This window comes from Sorex araneus, chromosome 2, assembly GCF_027595985.1.
Source record: "Sorex araneus isolate mSorAra2 chromosome 2, mSorAra2.pri, whole genome shotgun sequence".
Taxonomy (NCBI): domain Eukaryota; kingdom Metazoa; phylum Chordata; class Mammalia; order Eulipotyphla; family Soricidae; genus Sorex; species Sorex araneus.
The window spans coordinates 11,131,049-11,156,188 of NC_073303.1; the positions used below are offsets into that span (position 1 = coordinate 11,131,049).

At 48.8% G+C, this 25,140-nt stretch overlaps 1 protein-coding gene across 9 annotated transcripts in view; it reads right to left on the reverse strand.

Moving 5' to 3' along the window:
* The window catches only part of CARMIL1 (capping protein regulator and myosin 1 linker 1), a 349,297-nt gene that overhangs the window by 204,787 nt on the left and 119,370 nt on the right, over positions 1–25,140 (reverse strand). For all 9 annotated transcript variants that reach the window (XM_055126005.1, XM_055126002.1, XM_055126001.1 and 6 more), the window contains exons 3-4: positions 13,871–13,921; positions 5,548–5,607 (exon numbers count right to left, since the gene is read on the reverse strand). In XM_055126005.1, the coding sequence (XP_054981980.1) occupies positions 5,548–5,607; positions 13,871–13,921 (111 nt within the window). The remainder of the gene's footprint in view (positions 1–5,547; positions 5,608–13,870; positions 13,922–25,140) is intronic.

Genomic DNA, 25,140 nt, shown 5'->3' on the forward strand with positions numbered 1-25,140 from the left:
AAAAAATGTGCACTGGTGGAGGAATGGGTGCTAGATCATTTTATGACTGAAATTTAATCATGAAAATTTATAACTGTATATCACGGTGATTCAATAAAAAAAATAAAAAGAGTTCTGGAACCAGTCTGTCTGTGGACATTTAAGCTTAAGTGTCCGTGCAATCTCTGGTAATTTCTCTAGAGAGTGTTCTGCCAGAAGCTGTTGCCAAATGAACATTCTCAATGAATACCTCAGCAATTATAGGAGAAGAAAGACTCTCAGTTAAAATAAAATATTTGATTTGGAAAAAAAAAAAGTATCGCTTCTGGAGCTGGAGTGGTAGTACAGCGGGGAGCACATTTGCCTTGTATGCGGTCAACCCAGGTTCAATCCCCAGAATCCCATATGGTCCCCGAGCAACCAGGAGTAATTCCTGAGTGCTGAGCCAATAATAACCCCTGAGCATCACCAGGTATAACCCAACCACCCCCGCCCCCAAAACAAGAGCCCCCAAAAAAGTATCACTTCTACACAAATTAATTTATAAGTTCAATCTAACCTTAATCAAAGTTTCGACTGCTTCTAAACCTAGAAAACCTAAAAGAAGAGTGAAATGGAAAAGCGATGTTAGAGGACTAAGACTATTTGATGTCAAGTTTTCCAACAAGAGTAAACTTGAAGCTACAGTAACCAAGATAGCATGGTCGTGGTATGAAGCAGACCACAGAACAAAGGGACTGGACTCAGAGTCCATAAACAGACACTATTTCCCTGAACAAATGACCTGCAACAATAGTGAAAGCCAGTGCAAGGAGGCGACAGTGTCAAACAAATGATATGATTCACATACTGCTTTACATACAAAAACTGCCTCCTTGATCACAGGAATAAATATATAACCAGAAGCCAGATAATCTCATCAATAGCCACAATCCAGAGACTCACTGTCTTGAGAGAGAGAGAGAGAGAGAGAGAGAGAGAGAGAGAGAGAGAGAGAGAGAGAAGAGAGAGAGAGAGAGAGAGAGAGAGAGAGAGAGAGAGAGAGAGAGAGAGAGAGAGAGAGATAAAATGATTCGCCATAGCCATGCTATCGGACCTCGCACCAGGCTGTTTCAGTCAGGGTACCCTGAAGGGGGGCGGGTGAAGCCCCTCTCCGCCCCAAGGGACCCAGCCCCGGCAGTCAAAATCCTCCAGAACTCAACCACCTCCATGTTCACGGCCACTCTCCACATTCTCAGGCTGAACCCACCCATGAATGAACCTATCCCTGGACAGCTCATAACTCTCACCACTCATACTCCAAGTAGCGCACCACATTTGATGGGGTTTAAAGCAGAAGGCAGCCAGTCTCAGGGGTAAATATATTTCTACAGCATATATATATATATATACACACACACACATATATATACATATATACATATATATAGAGAGAGAGAGTGAGAGAGAGAGAGAGAGAGAGAGAGAGAGAGAGAGAGAGAGAGAGAGGGGGGGGGGAGGGAAGCTCAACCTTTATCAACTTGCTAATAATCTCTTGCAAAAGGGCTTAATGGCCCCTGGGTGAAATACAGCAATCTTCATACACTTTCCTCTAAGGAAACTTTCCTGGAGCATTTTCAGTGGTTTATTCATAACAAACAATATAAAATAAATTATTTTAGTTCTGCTTTGGGGCAGGGGTTAGGATTCGAGATGGAAACATCCAAAATATGGTGGTGGGAAGGTATCAAGGTAGTGGAATTGGTGTTCGAATATTAATTGTAATCAAATATTGTGAACTACTTTATAAAAATAAAAATAAAATTTGGGGGCTGGAGCAATAGCACAGCGGGTAGGGCATTTGCATTGCACTCGGCCAACCCAGGTTCGATTCCCAGCATCCCATATGGTCCCCTGAGCACCACCAGGAGTAATTCCTGAGTGCAGAGCCAGGAGTAACCCCTGTGCATCGCTGGGTGTGACCCAAAAAGCAAAAATAAAATAAAATAAAATATAATTTATATATATATATTCAGAAATTTTGATCCATGTAGAAAACAGAACATCCTATAGTCATAGACAAAGCAAAGATCTATTCAGCAGGACACAAAACAACACATGCATAAAAAGAAATATGAACAATAGAATATAAAAATAAAAACATCTGTTCTTTGAAAAGCTTGATAAAGAATATAAAAAACAGATATAGAAAATACATATATTTTGTGTAAATGGGATTTTATTCATATCAGATAAAGGATTTCCATTCAGAATTTGGAGTGGGAGGGTTGAGTTACACCCACTGTGCTCAGAGATTACTCCTGGTTCTGTGCTCAGGGATCACATCTGACATTGCTCAGATGCAGTCAGACCTTATGCAGACCTTATGCAGTGGCAGGGATTAAGCCCAAGTCACGGCCACAGTGGCCACAAGCAGACAGATGTCTTGCTTCCATACTCTCTCTCGGACACCTTCTCTTCAGAATTTGCTTTTCATTCTTAAAACAATAATAAAAACGAATTTTTTACAATGGCAAAAGATTGGGGCTGTCACTTGCCCAGATATAGGATGGCGAATGAGCAGACAAAAAGATGTTCCGTTTCATTAGTCACGACAGGAAGACAAATTAAAACTACAAGAAAACAGCACTGCATGTCCTTAGTAGAATGACTAAGACGTATTTATTTGTTTATGTGAGGGGAGAGGGATTTGGGTCACACCCAGTGGTACTGGGGGGCGGGGAGGGGGGGGAGGCTATCCCTAGCTCTGTACTCAGGGGTGACCACAGCAGTGCTCTGAAGACTGTGTATGGTGCTAAGGATGGAACCAGGGTCTGCTGCGAGTGAGGTGAACGTCTTTAGTGCACCCACAGCCCCGGGCCAGAGACACAGCAGCAAGTCCCGGAAGACACCTCAGCACCGGAGACCTCTCCGGACCCCATACCGAGCCGTTTTCACCGGGGCACCCCAGGTGGAGCAGATGTGCTGTCCCCGCCTACTCCAGAGGGAATCCCAGGGACCAAGAGCTTCCACAACAAGGCCCAGGTCCTCGGGTTCCAGGATTAAATCTCCATGCCGCACGGTGACAGAGATGTGGCTATCCCTCCCCAGCTGCCTGGCTGACAGCCCCCACAATGTGCCTCTGGGCACCATCTTAGCGCACCAACAGCCCTGGCCCAGAGACTCCCAACTGAATCCCCAAATGGATTAGTGCCATACTGAGATGTCTCTAGAACCCAGCTATTTACAATCTAGGATCCCAGAAGTGCGTGACCACGCAAGACACTCAAAATGAGCAATGAAAAATAAATTATCTAGCCTCTGCCCCCGGCAAGTAGGCTTGAACGGTGGTGGGGAAATTCGAGCAAAACATAATGCCCCAAGTAGAGAAAGAGTACTGGGGAAATTGTCTGCCATAGAGGCAGGGTAAGGACTGGGTTGGGGTGGGGGGTGAAAACCGGGGACATTGGTGGTGGAAAACGTGCACTAGTGCAGGGATGGGTGTTTGATCATTGTATGGGTGAATCTCAAACACGAAAGCTTTGTAACTATCTCATAGTGATTCAATAGAATAAAAAAATTAAAGGGCTGGAGCGATAGCACAGTGGGTAGGGCATTTGCCTTGCACGCGGCCAACCGGAGTTCGATTCCCAGCATCCCATATGGTCCCCTGAGCACCGCCAGGAGTAATTCCTGAGTGCAGAGCCAGGAGGAACCCTGAGCATCGCCGGGTATGACCCAAAAAAGCAAAAAAATAAAATGAAATAAAATAATTAATTTAATTTAATTAAAAAAAAACAGGTAAACTGTAAAACACCACACGCTCGGAGGAGGCTGTGGTGGCCTAGAACTCTCAAATATTACGGGGGGCAGCGGGAGAGAACAGAACCGTGCAGAGCAGAGTGTGGCATGCCCCGTGTTCTCCCACAGGAAACGAGAGCTGACGTGCAATTGCAGATTCGTACAGAACTGTTCAGAGCAGCCCAGAAACAACCTGGGCTGGAAACAACCCACACAGAGACCCCCAGGAGACTGGGTCCGCAGACTGTGACGACACCGCACAGCGGCACGTCACTCACAACAAGTGATGTGAGCAGCACGTGACTGAGACACGCAGTGGAGCTACAAAAATCTCATATAATGGCTCTAAGGTGAGATGCAACAGTTGTCACACACTTGCCCCTACGGAAACCTCTCGGGATCATTTTGAGTGGATCACTCATAACAAGCAATACATTTAGCATCTGCCCTTGGTGGTGGGAAAATTTGAAATCATGGTGGTGGAAAGATGTAATAGTGGTAGGGTTGGGATTGAACTATTGAATGTAGTACATTATTGTGAGCAACTTTATCAAAATTAAATAAAAAAAAATGAACTTTTCAAGGGAAAAAAAAATCTCAAGATATTCGTGCTGCTTGTTTGTGGAATATAAAATAACATAATAGGAAGATGAGACAGTAGAGACAAGGGCCGGGAAGGGTCATGGTTTGGAAGCCTGCCTCATGTCCCAAAGTGAGGAGAGAGTAAGAAGGAAGGTGCCTGCCACAGAGGCAGGGGGAGGGATGGGACAGAGTGGGGGACATTGGGAGGGATACTGGGGATATGGGTGGTGGAAAATGCACAGTGGTGGAGGGATGGGTGCTCAATCATTGTATGATTGAAACTCAATCATGAAAGCTTTGTAACTATATCTCACAGTGATACAACTTTTTAAAAATTAAAAAAAAATAAAAAGGATAATCATGCTGGCTGAAAGGCAGACAGTTAAGAGCATCCACAGGATGATTCCATCCACATACACTTTTCTCAAATGTCAACATTCCGCAGAGACAGAATCAGACACCAGGCAGAAGACTGCAGACAAGGAGGTGCCAGAGGTACAGAATAAGATGCATAGTAAGGAAATGTCCCGTAGCCTGATTACGGTAACAGGCTCATAGGAACATCTCCATCTAAACTTCCCAAGCTGCACTCTTCACGGCGTGTAACTGGTAGTTCAATAAAGCTGGTTTTTAAAAAGTACATTTTAGGCCGAAGCAATAGTACAGCAGATAGGGTGCTTGCCTTGCATGCAGCCAACCCACATTTGATCTTTATGGTCCCCTGAGCACAGAGCCAGGAGTAAGCCCAAGACATAGCCATATATCTCACACACACACACACACACACACACACACACACACACGTGCACTTTATTAATACCCCCAAACCATCTTATTATATTTCTTCAAAGACCTTTTATAGCTCTGCAGCCCAGCAGTAAAATGTTCATGCTAAGACCTGTTGCACAGAATCTAGGGATAGTTGATTCTATCCTGTCACTAGAATCCCTCACACAGCAATACCACTGGCTCGCAGGAAAGCGAACGGGTTCTTTTCCACCTGAGTGTGAGAACATGCTCTCTCTCCTTAGGAGAACCAGTTCCCACACCCCAAGCCTTGAAAACTTTCACATCCTCTCCCTTTGTGGTCCTTCGAAACCCGGAGAAACTTGGAGCAGGGAAACGAAAGTGGTGCTTATTGCTTTTTGGAGCTCTGACCAGTCTGCACTGCCCTGTCAGACCAGCAGCCGTGGGCCTCTCACTCACCTGGGTGGGCTTGCTGCAGGTGACACCGTGAATCTCCAAGTAGCTGAAAGTCAACTCGAGCTGCAGAGGAAGGGGGAAGAACAAAGACGTGGGATAAGAATTTTTTTTTAAATATATATATATGGTTTTTTTTTGCTTTTTGGGTCACACCAGTGATGCTCAGGGGTTACTCTTGGCTCTGCACTCAGGAATCACTCCTGTTGGTGTTTGGGGGACCATATGGGATGCCAGGGATTGAACTGAACTCTGGTCAGCTGTATGCAAGGCAAACACCCTGCCCACGGTATTATGGCTCCGGCCCCAGGGATGATTTTAAACCTGTTATTCGACATAAAAACACAGAACCAGGCCAAGAGCAAATAAGAGATTGGGACACCTTCCAAATGCAGTTTCAATATCCTCACTCATCCGATGAGATTTGGCCTTGATGAATCAGATTTCAAAAATAACTATTAGAGGCCTGATAGGAAACATCTGAGTCTGGCTTTTAAATTTTCATCCCAGAAGAGAGCAGCTCCGGAGATCTCTCCCGACCTCATACCGAGTCCATTTCACAGGGGCTCCTCAGGTGGAGCAGGTGCCCCAGCTCTGTCCACTCCAGATCAACCCCCGGTGGCCACAAACTTCCAGAAGAAACACCCAGGTATGAAGAAACAGGGTCTGAAGACACCAGACCACATATGGCAGCAGAAATGGTTCCTACGTTCCCATCTCCTGGTCTGCCCCTTCGGGGTCCTGGCTGTCACACCCATGAACTGCTTCTGGGCCATACTTAAACACACCACCAGCCATCATCACAAACGAATCTCAAAATGGACCAGCTCCCTACAGAGATGTCTCTGGACCCCAATCATTTACACATTTAGAATTTCAGGAGCATGCGGCCACCTTTGTGGCCATGCACGGCCATGTGACCTGTCATGATATTCACAATAAGCAATAGAAAATAAATGATCTAGAATCTGTCTGTGGCAGGCAGGCTTGAAGAGTGGTGGGAAAATTCGAAATAATGGTGGTGGGAAGGTGTAACGGTGGTGGGATTGGTGTTGAAATATTGAATGCAATCAATTAATGTGAACAACCTTAGGAAAATAAAATTTTTTAAAAAACTGATCAATTTTCATCCAGGGATAAACAAAATAGGAAGTTTGGATATTTGTGCTCTGATCTGGACTCACTGAGAAGCGAATGTGTGAAATAACCATCTAACTACATATTTGTCCTTCATTTTAAAATTTTGCTTCAGAAAGTCACAGCACAATAAAGAGGGGGGTCCTCACCCCTTCTTGGCAAACATCTCCCTCTTTGGGTTACACTTTTATCATTTATGAGAGTCATCACCCCTGCAGATGGTCTTTCATGAAAATTCTCACTTGAAGTGGGATGAGAATTCTAAATTTTCATTTAGAAAAATCTACTATTGAGCCAGGGAGATAGTATAAGAATGAAGGCGTCAGCTGACCCCAACTGATCCCCAGTATGGTATACGGTCCCATGAGTATAAAGCTGATGGTGGGAGTTGGGGAGAGGGAGAGAAAGAGGATTATCTGAGGAGAGGGAGAGAAAGAGGATTTAGGAAGCTTAAACAGAGCTTAAATAAATGATCCATAGTTAAATTAAATGGTTTTCTATTTTTTTAAAACAAGTGAAAAGCAAGTATATTTTATTTAAGTATAGGGATTCTTTCCTTAGGATATTCTTGGTTGAACAAATTGTTGTGTATCATTACGCCACAACAGAACTATTTGTCAGTAATAGTCATGCTCTATATTTAATCCATATCACTGATGTCTTAACTGGGTTTCTTTCTCTCCATGCAAATACATGCTTTCTTCCCTTCCTATTTCAATAGTATACATCTCCAGAGTCAGGGATGCAGCTCAATGGAACTTTTTTTTTTAACTCCGTGCTACTTTATATAGAACATGTCTTATATATGAGCCCCTTAGCTAATCCCTGCCACCTCTAAACAAAACTACACTTATTCCCCACTCTGCCGTCCCCACAGTCTCTGATAACCAGAATAATAATAATCATTCACACCCCTTCCTCCCTTTTCCTGTAACCAGCATTTCTTTCTCCTCCAAATATTTCTAGTCTCATACTCTGCCAATTTATCTTGAACAAGAGCCACTAATCATTCTTCCACTTTCAGTCACTCTGGGACTAGAACTCAGCACACTTCCTTTACCCTCCGGCCTTAAAATGAGAAATAAAGTGCCGTAAGAAGCCAGGTTCGGGGCTGGAGCGATAGCACAGCGGGTAGGGCGTTTGCCTTGCATGCGGCCGACTCGGGTTTGATTCCCAGCACCCCATATGGTCTCCCGAGCACCGCCAGGAGTGATTTCTGAGTGCAGAGCCAGGAGTCAGCCCTGAGCGTTGCCGGGTGTGACCCAAAAAGCAAAAAAAAAAAACCAAAAAAAAAAAACCAAAAAAAGAACAACAAGAAGCCAGGTTCAAGCAAAGCCATGAGGGCCGGGTTCTGCCTCCTGATATTCCACTGGACCATTATGCACTGGGGAGAGGGATTCGAGGACAGGGAAGCCCAGGGCCACCCGATCAATAACTGGAAGTGTGGTGCAGAGACGAGGAGTAGAAAGTGACCTCATCCTCTCATTGCTCCTTCACCAATCAATGGACGTTAATGGAAGACTTGCTACGTGTCAGCTCTGGAAACGGAAGGACGAGTGAGCTGTCTCCAGCCTGTCTTCTAAGGCTGAACGCAACCTCTGAGGCATCACTCAAACTCCATTTCATAGGGACGAAGCAGAAAACATGGGTTTGGCGTGAAGGAGACCCAGGCTCCAACCAGCAGAACACGTGTCCTGGTCACCAGAGCACGGCCAGGAACAACCATTAAGCATTGGGGAAGGAATAGCTCCCAAGAGTGTGGCCCCAAAACATCAAATAAAATCAGGGTAGGAGCTTCTTGCCTATCACTGTCGAGATTAATTCATGATTGGGTTTTGAAGTCATTTGAGGCAGGCAATTTCCTAAAACAGTCAACATCTTTCCCCTCACTTATGTCCACTTGTTTTCCAGTGAGAGCTGCGTGGCCGTATTTCTCTGAGGAAAGGGCACTAGCACGGACTTCAGCATACGACTTGCTCTCCTTAAAATGGAGTGCCAACCTGAGCACTTGGCAAAGCAGTCCTGGAGAAGCCTGGTGTGATCTTGAAGGTACTCAAGAGACCTGGGGGCCCCTTTGGGGACAAGGGTGAAGGCCTCTCTAAGCTAACTGAACCGGAAATGCAACGTCAAGGCCCTGCTTGTGAGAGATTACCTATAACCACATAGGCAGCGCTTCCAGGCCTGCAGCCAGTGATGCTCAAGAAACTATACGTTGTATTGCCACCATAATGCCCATAAGTAAAGAGAGAGTGGGAGGGAAATTGTCTGCCATAGAGGCAGGGGGAAGGGTGGGGTAGGGGTGGGGGGAGGGGGGCGGGGGTGGTATACTGGGGACATTGGTGGTGGAAAATGAACAGTGGTGGATGGATGGGTGTTCGATCGTTGTATGACTGAAACTCAAATATGAAAGCTTTGTAACTATAGCTCACAGTGATTCAATGAAAGAAAGAGAGAAAGAAAGAAAGAAAGAAAGAAAGAAAGAAAGAAAGAAAGAAAGAAAGAAAGAAAGAAAGAAAGAAAGAAAGGAGAAGGAAGGAAGGAAGGAAGGAAGGAAGGAAGGAAGGAAGAAAGAAAGAAAGAAAGAAAGAAAGAAAGAAAGAAAGAAAGAAAGAAAGAAAGAAAGAAAGAAAGAAAGAAAGAAAGAAAGAAAGAAAGAAAGAAAGAAAGAAAGAAAGAAAGACAAAAACTATATGCACTCTGGTCCCCTGCAAAGCAGTTTAGGGGGGTAAGTTTTCTAGATTAGCAACTTCCCAATCCTCACCCTAGCCTTTCCACTGTTCGTGGGTTTGTTTGGCTTTGGGGGGGGGGGGTTGGCTTTTTGGGTCACACCCAGAGATGCCCAGGAATGGCATTGCACTCAGGAATGACTCCTGGCGGTGCTCAGGGGACCATATGGGATGCCAGGGATTGAACCCAGGTTGGCTGCGTGCAAAGCAAATGCCCTCTCCACTGTGCTATCGCTCCGGCCCCTGTTGTCTTGTTCTTATACTAGAGCAAATTCTGTTAAATCACTCACTGATCTAAACATCCAATCCAATCTTTCTTTCTTTCTTTCTTTCTTTCTTTCTTTCTTTCTTTCTTTCTTTCTTTCTTTCTTTCTTTCTTTCTTTCTTTCTTTCTTTCTTTTTCATTTTTATTTATTTATTTGCTTTTTGGGTTATACCTGGTGATGCACAGGGGTTACTCCTGATCATGAACTCAGGAATTACTCCTAGCGGTGCTCAGGGGACCATATGGGATGCTGGCAATCGAACCTGGGTTGGCCGAGTGCAAGGCAAACGCCCTCCCCACTGTACTATCGCACCAGCACCAAACATCCAATATTTCAGACACACCTTCCTCTGCCAGCCTGCTTCACTGACCTGTCAGATTCCTTGAGTTAAACCTGTTTGCAATTCTAATGTAGGAATGAGCAAGGTGGGCTTGGGACAAACCAGTGATCCCGGATGGACCTCTCATTCAGCCAGAGTGAGCAGGGGGACAGAGGTCCACTAGCTCCCGGCTACGGAAAGGCGGCTGGCACCATCAGCACCATCCGAGATGGTACCAGCTTTCGCCAACTCGCTGAGAGTCACCAGTGGAAGGAAAGTTAGCTTCTACTGGACCTTCAGAGGATCCACTGCTAAGGTGCTGGGACCCGGGAGAGCCTGGGGGTATCTCAGTTCTCAGAGAAGGGCTAAAATGTACATTCAGGCAGAAGAGAAAGAATGGGCAAAGAGGGGCTGGAGCGATAGCACAATGGGTTGGGCATTTGCCTTGCACACAGCTGACCCGGGTTCGATTCCCAGCATCCCATATGGTCCCCTGAGCACCTCCAGGAGTCATTCCTGAGTGCATGAGCCAGGAGTAACCCCTGTGCATCGCCGGGTGTGACCCAAAAGGGGAAAAAAAAAAAAAGAATGGCAAAGAGCTAGAGGCATGAAAAAAGAAGCCCAAGTCATCTGCAGAGCCAGTTATACTCTGCTGAACTTTGAATATAATCACCCGCTCTCTTCCCTGCCAAGCACGCGCCCCTGGTGTTGTTCTGATTCTTGGCTGTGACACAGCAAACCCACCGTCTCACATCGGGAGACCCACGGACGCTCACCCGAGGAGAAGGTCTGCCTGTCTTTACTTGCAATAATATCAGCCATCAGAGCCCAGGTCCAAGCTACTCCGCCAGGCGCTGTGAAACATTGCACATGTCACACGCAGTGTCCGAGCCCTGGGTGGAGGCTGGGAGGGGTGGGAGAGAGGACCAGCTAGCAGCTTGAGGCGGGGGGCTTGGCTTGGGGTAAGGCGCCTTCCGTGCATTCACTCTAACTCAGCAGGCGGTGTGTGATTTACTCAGGTCCACGGGAACTCCTTCTGCGACTCATTTTTCACCAGCAGGAATATGGTTAATTCATGCCCTAATATCCTGCCTTCGGGTAGTTTAATGTATCGGTAATTTGGTCGAACACTGATTACATAATAATTGATCTCATTTATAACACTGTAGAAAACCCCCTCTACCTTCTCTTATGTCGAAAGGGATGGAGCCCAAGAGTCTTGTCTTACAGAAACACGATCAAAGCCAGTATTTGTTTGCTCAGAGAGGTGGAAAAAAAGGAAGCAGGTCGCCTACAGCTCCGAGGAGCACAGAGACGGAGCCTGACTTCACGATGTGCAGAGGAAGCCAGGCAAACCGCCAGATTGCAATCCAAAAATCCATTTCTTCCTGCACTGTGGGTGGCGTAGAGGTGGAGATTCATGAAACAGCAGCAAATGCTTGGAGTATAAAAAGAATGGCCATCGGGGGCTGGAGTGATAGCACACAGTGGGTAGGGCGTTTGCCTTGCACGCAGCCGACCCGGGTTCGATTTCCAGCAACCCATATGGTCCCCCGAGCACGGCCGGGAGTGATTCCTGAGTGCATGAGCCAAGAGTAACCCCCGAGCATTGCCGGGTGTGACCCAAAATGCAAAAATAAAAAAAAAGAAGAAGAATGGCCATAGACAGTGAGAGCATAGCACCGAACCCCAACGCCGTCACCCAGGAAGTGGGGAGTCTCCCCCTAACGTTAGCCCTGCAGGGGGGTGTCAGGAAGCAAGGGAGCAGTTCAGTTAGTGAAAGCAGGAAGAACGAATCCTCCAATTCCTCCTGAATCCTGACAAGCCAATGCTTCGTTCTTTGAACCCTCTCCTCCCTCCTTCCTTATTTTCTAAATTTTTTTATTTTTATTATTATTATTATTATTTTATTTTATTAATCACCATGTAGAAAGTTACAAAGCTTTCAGGTTTAAGTCTCTCCTTCCCTCTCCTCCTTCCCACTTTCCTTTTTTCCCTTCCCGTCTTCCTCCTTCCCCTGTCCCTTCCTGTCAGGGGCTGAACTGAGGACGTGCCTTTAAGGCATGTTTCTCATCTACCATGATGGGACCACATCATGGGTGAGTCTAAGAAGAAAATCTGATTTACTCAATCAATGCTTGGCAAATAGACTTCCCACCATCTATTTAGGGGAAGGTCCTAACTTTCTGTTACCATCCAAACCACAGCCTATAAAATAGGTCTGACCGTGCAATACTTCAAACCAAACACAATATCTGTACTTCAAGATTACTGCACCACATTTGATAGGGTTCAAAGTAGGAGGCAACCAATCTTAGAGAGAGAAAAAAAAAAAATATATATATATATATATGGTTCAACCTTTAACAACATGTTAGTGATCTTTTATAGAAGTGCTTAATGGTCCCTGGGTGAAATACAACATTCTCCACTCTCTTCCCTCTAAGGATATTTTTTGGTAGCATTTTCAGCAGTTTTTCATAACAAACAATAAAAAATATATTATTTCAGTTCTGCTTTGGGGCACGGACTGGGGTTCAGGATGGAAACATCCAAACTATGGCCGTGGGAAGGTGTCATGGTGGTGGGATTGGGGTTCGAATATTAAACGTAATCAAATATTGTGAACTACTTTATAAAATTAAAAACTTAAAGGGAAAAAAAGGTCCGCATCTCTTCATTACATAAGCTAGTGGGGGCACCTGATGAAAGGCCCCGCGGGACCCCACAGGGAACAAAGAGGCGCCCTGTGCGGTTTGATGGAGTGTGTGGGGCGGGTTGCATTTTGGGTGCCGCAGTCTTCAGAGTAATGGAGGTCATTTCCCGCATGTCAGCTTTCTAGGAAAAATCTGCCACGACTGGGCCCGAAGGAAATGAGAACTAGGCTTCAAGACAGTGGAAACCACGGCCCAGCTGAGACAGAAAAAATGACTGGAATCCACGAGCTCTGGGTTGGGGGGGGGGGGGAGAAACTGTGCCCCCGCAGCAGTGGCGCTGCCTGTGCGGGAACAAAGGAGCCACAGCGACCCAAACCGCCCCGGGACTGAGCGACCAGAGAAGGAAGGAGGCGTGGGGCACGAGAGGACTCGGGACACCCTTCATAGAGCAGGTCTACGTACTGGGGGCAGAGACAGAGACACAGAGATAGAGACAGGGGCAGAGAGAGAGAGAAGCACAGAGAGACAGACAGAAAAAGAGACGGAGACAGAGAGAGAAGCGCACACACACACACAGACAGAGAAACACACACAGAGAGAAACAGACAGCGAAGCACACACATACAGACACAGAGAAACAGAGACAGAAGAGATAGAAACAGAGAGATAGAGACAAACAGAGGCAGAAGCAGAGAGAGAAGCACACATAGAAAAACAGAGACGGGGCTGGAGAGATAGCACAGTGCGTAGGGCATTTGCCTTGCACGCGGCCGACCCGAGTTCGAATCCCAGCATCCCATATGGTCCCCTGAGCACCGCCAGGAGTAACTCCTGAGTGCAGAGCCAGGAGTAACACCTCTGCATCGCCGGGTGTGACTCCAAAAAGAAAAAAAAAAAAACAGAGAGAAAGAGAGGAACAGAGTCAGAGACACAGAGACAGAGACAAAGAAACACAGAGAAAGAGAACAAAGAGACAGAGAGACAGAGACAAAGACACACAGAGAAAGAGAGATAGAGAGAAACAGAGAGAAAAATAGAGAAACAGAAAGAGTGAGACAGAGACGGACAGAGAGACAGTGATAGGGAGAGACAGAGAGACAGAGATAGTGAGAGAAAAATAGAGAGAGATAGAGACAGACAGAGACAGACACATGCGCGTGCACACACACACGCGCACATGCACAGGCACAAACACACATGGGGCGTGGGCGTCTCCTCACGTACCTTGGTGGGGATTCGTGCTGTCAAAAGGAAGGCACGGCATGACGTCAGCACCTGGAAGAGAGAAGCAGCAACGTCAGGGAAAGTCCCCGAAGCTGGGCCTGGCAGCCTTCGGTGTTGCTTGAAGGCCCTCAGGATTTTAATCATTTATTTTAGTATTTTGATTGGCAAAGGGGCACGGGGGTACCACACCTCAGGGTGCTCAGGGGACCATACTGGGTGTCAGGGATTCAAACTGGGGGGCTTGCGGGACTCAAGTGCCTTAAGCCCTGTGCTGACACTCTCCAGCCCTGGACTTGGCGATACTGAAGGTTCAAGCGAAGACACGCTTGGTCCCGGGGCGGAAGAACAAGTGAATCTGGAGCACGTCTTCCTTGGAGAATTTCTCGTGCTCAGGAGTCACTGTCTGAAGGTCCACAGGACAGAGCCCAAGATGAGCATCTGGCATAGCCATGCCACCAGGCCCCACACCAGGCTGTCTCATTTGGGGCACCCCAGAGTAGGGTGGGGGAGAGCCCTCCCCGCCCCGAGGGACCCAGCGCCAGCAGTCGAAAACCTCCAGAACCCAACCACCGCCATGCTCAAGGCTGTTCTCCACACGCTCGGGCTGAGCCTCAAGCACAAGTGAACCTATTCCTAGACTGTGTGGCCGCATTTGTAGCTGTGCAAACACATCATAAAACACACCCTACCCATTCTCCGGGCTGGAGCGATAGCACAGCGATGGCCGACCCGTGTTCGATTCCTCTGCCCCTCTCGGAGAGCCAGGCAAGCTACCGAGAGTATCGCACCCGCACGGCAGAGCCTGGCAAGCTACCCGTGCATATTGGATATGCCAAAAACAGTAATAATAAGCCTCTCAATGAGAGACGTTACTGGTGCCCGTTCGAGCAAATGGATGACCAACGGGATGTCAGTGACAGTGACCCATTCTCCAAAAGTACCACACCACATTTGATGGGCTGCAAACAGGAGACAACCAATCATAGAGGAAAATATATAATGTGTATATATTCGAAATATACATATTTCAAATATATACACATAAAATGGACTGGAGTGATAGCACAACAGGTAGGGCGTTTGCCCACCAGGGTTCGATTCCTTCGCCCCCTCGGAGAGCCCAGCCAGCTACCGAGAGTATTCCGCCCTCACGGCAGAGCCTGGCAAGCTACCTATGGCGTATTCAATACACCAAAAACAGTAACAACAAGTCTCACAATGGAGACGTTACTGGTGTCCACTCAGTAATACTTGCTTTTCTATAATTTTCTGTGTATAAAATGCTTCCTAGGGAAGCTCTCCATTCAGAGAAGCCCGTCTATAGTCACAGGACCAACTCACACCGGGCCTCTTTGCTGTTGAAATTTTTTTATTATTGTTTGGGTTAGATGACACATATGGTCACATTGGTGCCAAAGTAAACAGCATTAAAGTACAGTTATGGTGCCCGGTCACTGCCAAAGCATCCAGGACCCCGAGTGTGTGTGTGTTGGGGGGAGGGGGGGAGGCTCTACAAGTTCCTTCTAAATGCACAACAGGCAGTTTCGTGTGCTGCTAACCACAGTTCTGTCCCAGGATGAACGATCCTTTCTTTGGAGTCAGGCCTTTGGACTCAGGGATCAGCAGCAAGGAAAAGCAAGGAGAGGACCTGGGGCCAAGAGATAGGACAGTGGGGGCAGGGGGGGCGGTGTTTGCTCAGCACGAGGTGACCAGGGGCTCAGTCCCCAGCCCTCAACCCCCTCCAGGAGTTACCGCTGAGCACAGGGTGAGGAGAAGCCCTGAGCACTGCTGGGTGTGGGCCCCTCTGACAAAATAAAACAAAACAGAGAGGGATGTGGGAAGAGAGAAGAGAGTGTGACCGGGCAAACAGGCCCGGCAGGAGCACAGTGAACCGAGGGACTGCAGTGCCCCTGATCCAAAACTGTGAATTTAAGAAAAAAAAAAAATCAAATCAAAAAATTTTTAAATAAATACAGAAAATCCGGGCTGGAGTGATAGCACAGCGGTTGGGCTTTCACCTTTCACTCGGCCAACCCGTGTTCGATTCCCCCGCCCCTCTCGGAGAGCCCGGCAAGCTACCGAGAGTAACGTGCCCGCGCGGCAGAGCCTGGCAAGCTACCTGTGTGCATTGGATATGCCAAAAACAGTAACAATAAGTCTCTCAATGAGAGACGTTACTGGTGCCCGCTCGAGCAAATCAATGAGCAACAGGATGACAGTGACAGTGACATAAAATCCATAGGAACATTAAAAAAGAAAAAGAAAGCAAAAGCAGGAGAGACAGTAACGAGAGACAAGCAAATATAATTATTTTTAAAAGCCCTTCACAAATTGCTAGGGAACAAAATCATGTTTTTATATTGTCGAAATCAATATGGCGAACTGTAAATAATTAAGGAAATTAAATGGAAATGTTTGGGGAAGGTTTATTTTGCATTAAAAAAAAAAAATCCCAAACAAAAGGGGGGGGGAGTGAATTTCAGACCATGACAGAGCGCATGTCCCTGACGCAGGGCCCTTCTGAGACAGGTGCCCCATGTCGCCATACGGGGCACGTGCCAGGAAGCCAGCCCGGGGAGTGAGGCACAAACGGGCCAACATCACTCAACACTGAGTTCTCACAACAGTCAAACTGTCTTTGTTGCTCCCATTTTGCAGATGGGAATGGCGTTACTCGGGGCGAGAGAGCCAGATGGGCCACCGGAGGAAGTACGCCCACCTGGTCTAGTGGCTCCCCGTCTCTGCCTCTCTGTCCACGCCCACCTCCCAGGGTTTTAGACCAGGGGCGGGTAGGGTTGGGGTAGAAAGGGAGCACCCAGGGTCAGGGATTAGAGACACGTTTCAAAGGACCCAGACAGGCTCACTCTCCGGCAGCCCAAGTCCCACCAAAAGGGATCCCCGAGCACAGAGTCGGGAGTAAGCCCTGGGCACCCCCAGGGGTGGCCCCAAAACAATAAGAAAATAAAAAATTAGAAAATTTAAAAAATTAAAAAGCCCAGCATAGCTCAGTGGCTGAGCACCTGCCTTGAGGTCGTGAGTTCGATCCCCAGGGCGGCCCACATGTGCTCCGTGGGGGCAGTCACAGCCTCTCAGCTACTTGGGACCCCCGAGTATCACAGCAAGAGGTGCGATTTCTGGTCGACCCCAGCCAGGTGTGTGTGAGAATCACAGCTGACACACGTGACAACCCCACCATGGGGGCAACCCTGGTGGTGAGGGGGCAGAGTACCAGGGGTTGGGCTCAGGGCCTCATGCAGACACTCCAGTCCTTTCACCATCCCTCTGGCCCAGGGCAGCACACACACGTCTTTCTTCTGGCAGCATCTGTAGGGCCACCTCCCCGTCTTTCCCAAGATTTCAAGTCCACGAGACCCCAGCAGAGCGGAAGTAACAGCCACGCCGTAAGTCTCACCAGCCCGAAAGGATTTAGAGGCACAAAGCACAAAAAGTGGAAAGCTGGCGTTTCTCAGCGGAGAGCACGTCCAGGGGAGCGTTTCCTCTGCTGAGCTCACGTCCATGCGGGACCTTGAGCTACAGTCGCCTCGGCACGTTCCAGTATCTATCGCTCTTTCCTGAAACTAGCGAAAATACAGGTTCAAGGCCAGAGTCCCGGAGAGGGACATGTCACCTCTGCAGGATGCCCAAACCTAGTCAGCCCCGAGAGCATCCTTCCAGGGAGAAACTGGGCCTGAGACCTTTTGCACACACCGCAGTAGCAACAGCCACTAACCTGTCCAGCAGGCTGGCTGGCGTTATCTCCTCCGTAGCTGAGACCCTCCGGGGCAGTCAGCAGCACGACCCCCACTTAAAAATGAAGAAACAGAGGCTCGGGGAGATGATGCAACTTGCTCGGGGACCGGCAGCCGGGACCAGTGCTGGGACGTGAACCCGGGTAGGCCGGCTCCCACGCGTTTCCCCTGCTCTCCGACCTCATGCGCTAAAGTCTGTCCCAGGCAGTGGAGGATGTATGTGTATGTGTATGTGTATGTGTATGTGTATGTATGTATGTATGTGTGTATATGCATATGTGTATGTGTGTATGTGTATATGTGCAGTATATATGTGAGCGTGCATGTGTGATGTGTGTATGTGCCTGTGTGAGTGTGCATGTGTGTATGTGTGCATGCATGAGTATATGTATGTGTGTATATGTGTATGTATGTGCATATAGTACATGTGTATATGTACATGTATGTATATGCACATGTGCATGTGTGAGTGTATATATGTGTGCATGTGCATGTGTGTATGTACATGTGTATGTGTAAGTGTGTGCATGTGTGTACGTGTGTGATTGTGTGTATATGCATGTGCATTTGGTGTATGTGTGTATATTTGCATGTGTATGCATTGTGTATCTGTTCATGTGTGTATGTGTGTACATGTGTATATGTGTGTATGTGCATATGTATGCGTGAGTATGTGCATGTGTATATGTGTGTATGTGCATATGTATATGTGAGTATGTGCATGTGTGTGCATGTGTGTGTCACGTGTTTGTCTCTGTCTCTGCTCTGTCACGTGCTGTGTCCCGGTCTACCTGTGTCTCTCCTCTCCTGCTCCCTCACCATCCTTCCTCCCTCCTCTGTCCCTGCCTCCTCCTCGCTGGCCCCCGCTTCCCAGGGCCCCTCTCCGCTCATCACTAGCAAACTCCAGTGTTGGCCCTGCCCGAGGTGGACGGCAGCTGTGCGGGAGAAAGAACTGCATTCTGGAAGCAGAGCCGCGCCACACAGCCGCGGCAGAACTTGAACAAAACACGAAACACAAGTGACAAGCCACCACTGACATGATTAGACAGTGAGCACGCGGGTAATTAGGTGACGGCGAGGTCCCCTGTGCAGCGCTAATTAGTGAGTGCTGGAGACCTGTCACCATCGGGAGCCCAGACACCTGACAGGCGGCCACCAGCGCCAGCACAAAGCCGGCCGGCCAGAGAGGCGTCCCCCGGGGAGGCACCTCCCGCCGGCCTCGTCCCATCCAGCTCGCCCTCTTGGAGCACTACCGAGAGTCGCTACTTCTCAGGGCCGGGAGCTTTTTTAAACACACACACACACACACACACACACACACACACACACACACACACACACACACACACACACACACACTGAGATACACAGTTACAGTTGTTTACGACTGGGTTTCAGTCATAGAATGTCCCAACGCCTGTCTGTGGCAAGTCTGTCTGTCTGTCTGTCTCTATCTCTGTCTCTGTCTCTCTCTGTGTCTCTCTGTCTCTCTGTCTCTGTCTCTGTCTCTCTTTCTCTCTCTCCCCCCCCCACCCCCTTCTCTCCCTCTCTTCCTTTCTCCCTTTGGGCATTCTGGTCTGCAGTACAGGTACTGAAAGGTTGCTGTGAATATCCCTTTCCTACTATTAACACTCAGTTCCTGCCCAGAGTGATCATTTCTGTCATTGTCATACTGGTCCCTTCTCCATCCTAACTGCCCTTTGTCCCCCCTTTCCCCCCCAACACACACACACACTTGTGGCAAGCTTCCCAACCACTGACCAGTCCTCCTGGCCCCCTGTTTTGGGGCCAAGGCATTTTTAATTTAATTTAATTAATTTATTTATATTGGTTGCTTCTCGGGGTGGGGGGGCACACCCCCAAGGACTTAGTTTTGGCTCTGTGCTAAGGAGTGACCCCGGCTGTGCTCGGGATGACCCTATGCAATACTGGGGTTCAAACAAGTTTCAGCGTCATACAAAGTATGTGCCTCACCCTCGCACCACCTTTCAGGCGCCAGTACTTCTTTCTTAAATGAGGGGACATGCCCCCCAATCCTCCCCGCAGGATGTTCATACAGACCCACCTTCGGGCTCGAGAGCAGCCATGTGGCCAGCTGCAGGCCAGAGCGTTCCTTCCGCCCACTCCCGCTCCCACCCCGGGCCCTGGAAGCCAAGTCCACTCCCTTCAAATTATCTACAAGCAGCGTAAGGACACGGGGTCCTTCAGGACTGGGGTTCAAGGCGACAAAACTTGCAGAAGAGGCCGACCCAGGAGGGAGAGGCCCACCATGAGGGAGAGGCCGACCCAGGAGGGAGAGGCCGACCCAGGAGGGAGCCCTGGCTTGGCAGGCAGCTCCAAGATGCTGGCTGCCCAGTCCCCTTTCTGGTGGCTCGCCAGGGTCCCCCAGGGGAGTAGGGTAAGAGCAGAAGAGGGGGTGATGCTTCCAGAAGGATGAGGCCCTGCCCCAGTCCGCACCCCCTCGCGCACAAACACAGCACTCTCTAGAAGCGAGGGTGCAAAGCCGCGAACTCGATGCTGCCGAGAGTGAGACTCTCGCTCTGTGACACAAACGGGGCCACGGAACAGATCAGCGCTCCTGCCGGGAGTCCGGACAGTCTCCTCTCTCTCTCCCGTGTGGCTCCATGACCACGGAGGACCGCGGCCCGGGGCAGCGTCTCTGCGCGCACGCACGCGCGCGCGCACACACGTGACCTGCACCTGCATCAGATGGCGGGATCAGCGCCAGGCAGAGCACACTCCTTGCTTGCAGGACGACCTGGTTTTCCGTTTCCCTGGGACATTTGCAGGGTTAGCTCCGAGAAGCGCCCGCCTCCCCACTACTATCTCCCCCTCCTTTCTTGGGCTTTGGGATTCACTGGGCAGATTCCAACTCCGGCTCCGCACGTTCCCGCAGTCTCACGAACCTGGCAGTCAGCCGGAAGAAGAATATTCTCCTGCAGGATTAATACTGTTGTTTTAAGTAAGGTACAGCCGCAGCCAAAGCCTTAGCCCGGCAGTCAGGGGGTCTTGGTCTAATACCAGCTCTTTACCGACTTCTAACTGATGGAACACGAACCGCAGCCGACATCTCGACTGGCATAGTAAGTTGAAAGAGCCATACCAACTGGGTTTTTAAAACACAGGTTTTTGTCAACAGGAAAAAAAAAAAAAACAGTAACAAAACCCAAGCAGATTCTCACTTCAAGCTGGAAATTTTCCAATTTCAACCTTGAAGGGAAAGAATTTTCTTGCAAAGTTGCGGGGGGGAGGGAATGGAAGTGGGGGTGCACCAGAGGGAGTCTATTTGCTTTGCCAAGGAAACTAAATCACCAAGGACAGGCGATAACTTCCTCGCAGCTCCTCAGGAAAAGCCCATTCTCCCTCCAGGGCCTTAGCATGCAAACCGCATTCTCAACCTCGATAATGAATTTCCTCTCCCTTTCATTGCAATGCAAGCAGCCGCCTAGCTCCCTCTGAGGCTTCAGGTTCAAGTTTGAACTTCAGATTCCACTTGGAAACATCTGTAAAGAAATCCTCCGGACTGCTGAAATTCACAGCTTACCAGAGCAGTCTCAATTTTCACCCGGAAATGAGATATAATGAGGTCAGTGATGAAAAGCTTTCATTGCACACTTACTAAAACCTAAAATAAATGTCTGTTTCACCATCGCTAACTCCGTTGCCTACAGCCTCCTGTGGGGACGGCGGTCTACACATTTCTGTCTCTACATCCACATTCTGCCAGGCCTGGCACCTCTTAAACTTGGGCAAATGTGCAACAGATGATCCTATACTTTCACTTGCATCGAAGGGCAACCTAATCTGCAAACGAACAATATGTGAACGTCTTTTGCTGCTACCTCTTCTGAAGTCCCCGCCAATGGAAAAGAGCTCGTGAACACAAACCATTCGAGAAGGAGAGGCAGGTGGCAGGATGGCGACCGCCACGGTGGAGGCCTACGGGTAACAGATGCGATGGAGTGTGGACAAGGTCACCGGAAGGTTGAGGGTTTTTTTGGTTTTTTTGGGTTTTTTTGCTTTTTGGGTCACACCCGGCGATACACAGGGGTTACTCCTGGCTCATGCACTCAGGAATTACTCCTGGCGGTACTCGAGGGACCATATGGGATGCTGGGATTCGAACCCGGGTCGGCTACGTGCAAGGCAAACGCCCTACCCGCTGTAGAACTGAACGTCTCTCCTGGCTCTGCACCTCACCACACCTTCCGTCTCGGAAGCCAAAGGCTACGCCAAAGGCTTCTACCCCCAAAGAATCAAATGCATCTTTTCAATGCCATCGCTGGCCTCGGTCCACCCGAAACCTGCATGGCCACACTTCCCACCCCCTTGCAGCTCTCCTCCCCGTGCCTAGGGGAGTGCCTGGATGAGGCCACAGACCTCATATCAGATCTGAACACAGCCTGTGGGTCCCACCCAGCCTCTCCCATTTGTGTCCCAAAGGCCAAGTTTAGTAGAATCAACAGAAATCCTCAGGGCTCCCCAAGTCTACCCTGTCGAACCCCACGTCTTGATTTAGAGCCTGAGCTTCTTTCTGTTTAGGTTTTACTGGAAAGGGGGCTCCCAAATAGTGCTCTGGAGCCTGCAGGTCCCTCCCAGCAATTCTCAGCCCACCTGCCAGTGGTTCCAAGGGTGACCCAAGAGTATGGCAATGCTCACAGCTCCAGGGATGCACCAGGTGATGCCTGAGGGACCACAGAGTTAGCTACATGCCACATATGCGCCTGGGCTCTGTTCGATCACTCTGGCCCCTATAGCCTAGCTTCCTCAACCACGAGTTGAGTCCCCCAGTGGGGTTGTATAGCCAAATGTGAGAGCCAGAAAAAGAAAAAAAACTGAGTCAGAGTACAGGGCTGGTGAATAGTAGAGCAGGTACGGTCCTTGCCTTACACACCACACATCAGCCCAGACTCAATCCCCAGCATTCCATATGGTCCCCTGATATCTGCCAAGAATAATTTCTGAGGAGCCGGAACAATAGTACAATAGGTAGGGCATTTGCCTTGCATGCAGCCGATCTGGTTTGATCCCTGGCATCTGATATGGTCCCCCGAGTCAGGAATGATTCCTGAGTGCAGAGTCAGGAGTAACCTCTGAGCATCACCGGATGTAACCCAAAAAATAAAAAAGAAGAAGAAGAATTTCTGAGTGCAGAGCCAGGAGAAGCTCCTAAGCAATGCCAGGTGTGACCCTAAAACCTTTTTAAGGTCTGACTTATGATTTAATATATTAACATGTATGATTTAATGGGCTGCAGCAATAGCACAGCGGTTGGGCGTTCGCCTTTCACGCGGCTGACCCAAGTTCGATTCCTCCGCCCCTCTCGGAGAGCCCGGCAAGCTACCCGTGCGTATTGGGATATGCCAAAAACAGTAACAATAAGTCTCTCAATGAGAGACGTTACTGGTGCCCGCTCGAACAAATTGATGAGCAACGGGATGACAGTGACAGTGACAGTGATGATTTAATATCAGTAAGCGGGTAGGGCATTTGCCTTGCAGGCGGCCAACCCGGGTTTGATTCCTCCATCCCTCTCAGAGAGCCTGGCAAGCTACCAAGAGTATCCCACCTGTACGGCAGAACCTGGCAAGCTACCCGTGGCGTATTCGATATGCCAAAAATAGTAACAACAAGTCCCACAATGGAGATGTTACTGGTGCCCGCTCAAGCAAATCGATGAACAACAGGATGACAGTGCTACAGTGCAGTGCTAAGTACTTGATTGTTATACTAATTTTATATGCCCGAGGTCACATAAAAATTTCTTGGACACAAAGGGGTCACAAGTAGACACATCTTAAGAAGCAGTGGTTTGGAGCAATACTTTGCAACCACCCACACCTGTAAATCTGCAGTGGTCCAAGGACCAGAGATTGAAAAACACTCTCAGTTCAGGTAGGGCATTTCTGGGGGCTGAAAAATAGCGGTCTAGAGGGAAGCCTGGGCTTCGACTGAGGACTCTATGAGTTGGCGGGGCACCCCAGGCCCCTGGGCTTCTACTGACTGGCTGTGAGTTGCAACAAACTCCATCACCTTCCCCACAGCTCAGATTTCTCTGCTGTAAGTGGGGGTGATAACCATAGCTACACCTCAAAGAATTAAATGAATCAGTAAGTGGAAGGCACATCAAAGAGGCAGTGGAGGTGTGAGACAGAGCTAAATCCCAGGAGTATTCAAGTGATAGTGCTCTGGACAGGGGGTAGTTATGACCTCAGGCCAAGGGACCTCCTTGAAGAATTCCACATCTCAGTACAAACCACCTTGCCCAACCTTAAGGGGAGGGGCGGGGACTGCAGATATCCAATGACAGATGATTGGATAAAGAGCTGGGGGCTATACATGCAATGGAATACTGCAGGGACATAGGAAAGGATGAAATCTTGAAGTGTGCTGTGCTGTGGCTGCAACGTGTCACACTAAAGCAAAAAAAAAAAAAGTCAGAAGGACAATACCGGACAGCCTGACTCCTCTGAGGCAGAGAGAAAAAGGGAATTAGACAGTATCAAACAGTGGGAGAACCTTGGCCTCAAACGTTACCAAGCAGATGGGGAGCAGGGCGGTTGGGGTGGGGGAGGAAAGAGGAACTAGAGTAACTTGGTTCCTAGACACACTAGTAGGGGTATCCTGGGCACTCCAGTGGGGTGAAGATGCAGTAACTTCAGCACATCAAAGCCATACGTGTTAACACTAGTGTAACCATGTTATCTAAATGATTACCAAGAAGTATTTTTTTTTTGCTTTTTGGGTCATACCCAGTGATGCACAGGGGTTACTCCTGGCTCTGCACTCAGGAATTACTCCTGGCGGTGCTCAGGGGACCATATGGGATGCTGGGATACAAACCTGGGTCGGGCACGTGCAAGGCAAACGCCCTACCCGCTGTGCTATCACTCCAGTCCCACCAACAAGTATTAAAAGTTTTAAAAACAATTATAGAATTAGAGTCGGGCCTGCAGCGATAATACTTGCCTTGCATGCAGCCCGCCGGGCTTGATCCCACAACATATGGTCTCCTGAACAGTACTCGGGAGTGATCCCTGAGCAGAGAGCCGGGAGTGAGCCCCAAGCACAGCTGGGTGTGGCCCAAAAGGCAAAATAAAAAATTTAAATAGGGCCTGGAGTGATAGCACAATGGTTGGGCATTTGCCCTGCATGCGACCAACCCAAGTTCGATTCCCAGCATCCCATAGGGTCCCCTGAGCACCACCAGGAGTAATTCCTGAATGCAGAGCCAAGAGTAAGCCCTGAGCATCACTGAGTGTGACCCAAAAAGCAAATAAATAAATAAAAATAGATAATTAATAATAGGGGAGGTTGGAACGGGTCTTGAACTCGCCTCCCATGCCTCAGACCTCCGGGCCTGTTCCCAGTCTGGGGTCTCCGCCCCTTTTGGTCCATGTGGTCAGAATACCCAGTTCCAGGACATATGCTGAGGGGCCTTGACACCTCCTAGGGTCCCCGCAATGACAGAAGCCCCCGCAATAGGGAGCACGCTGGCCCGTTCACTGTTTTCTTTTCCAA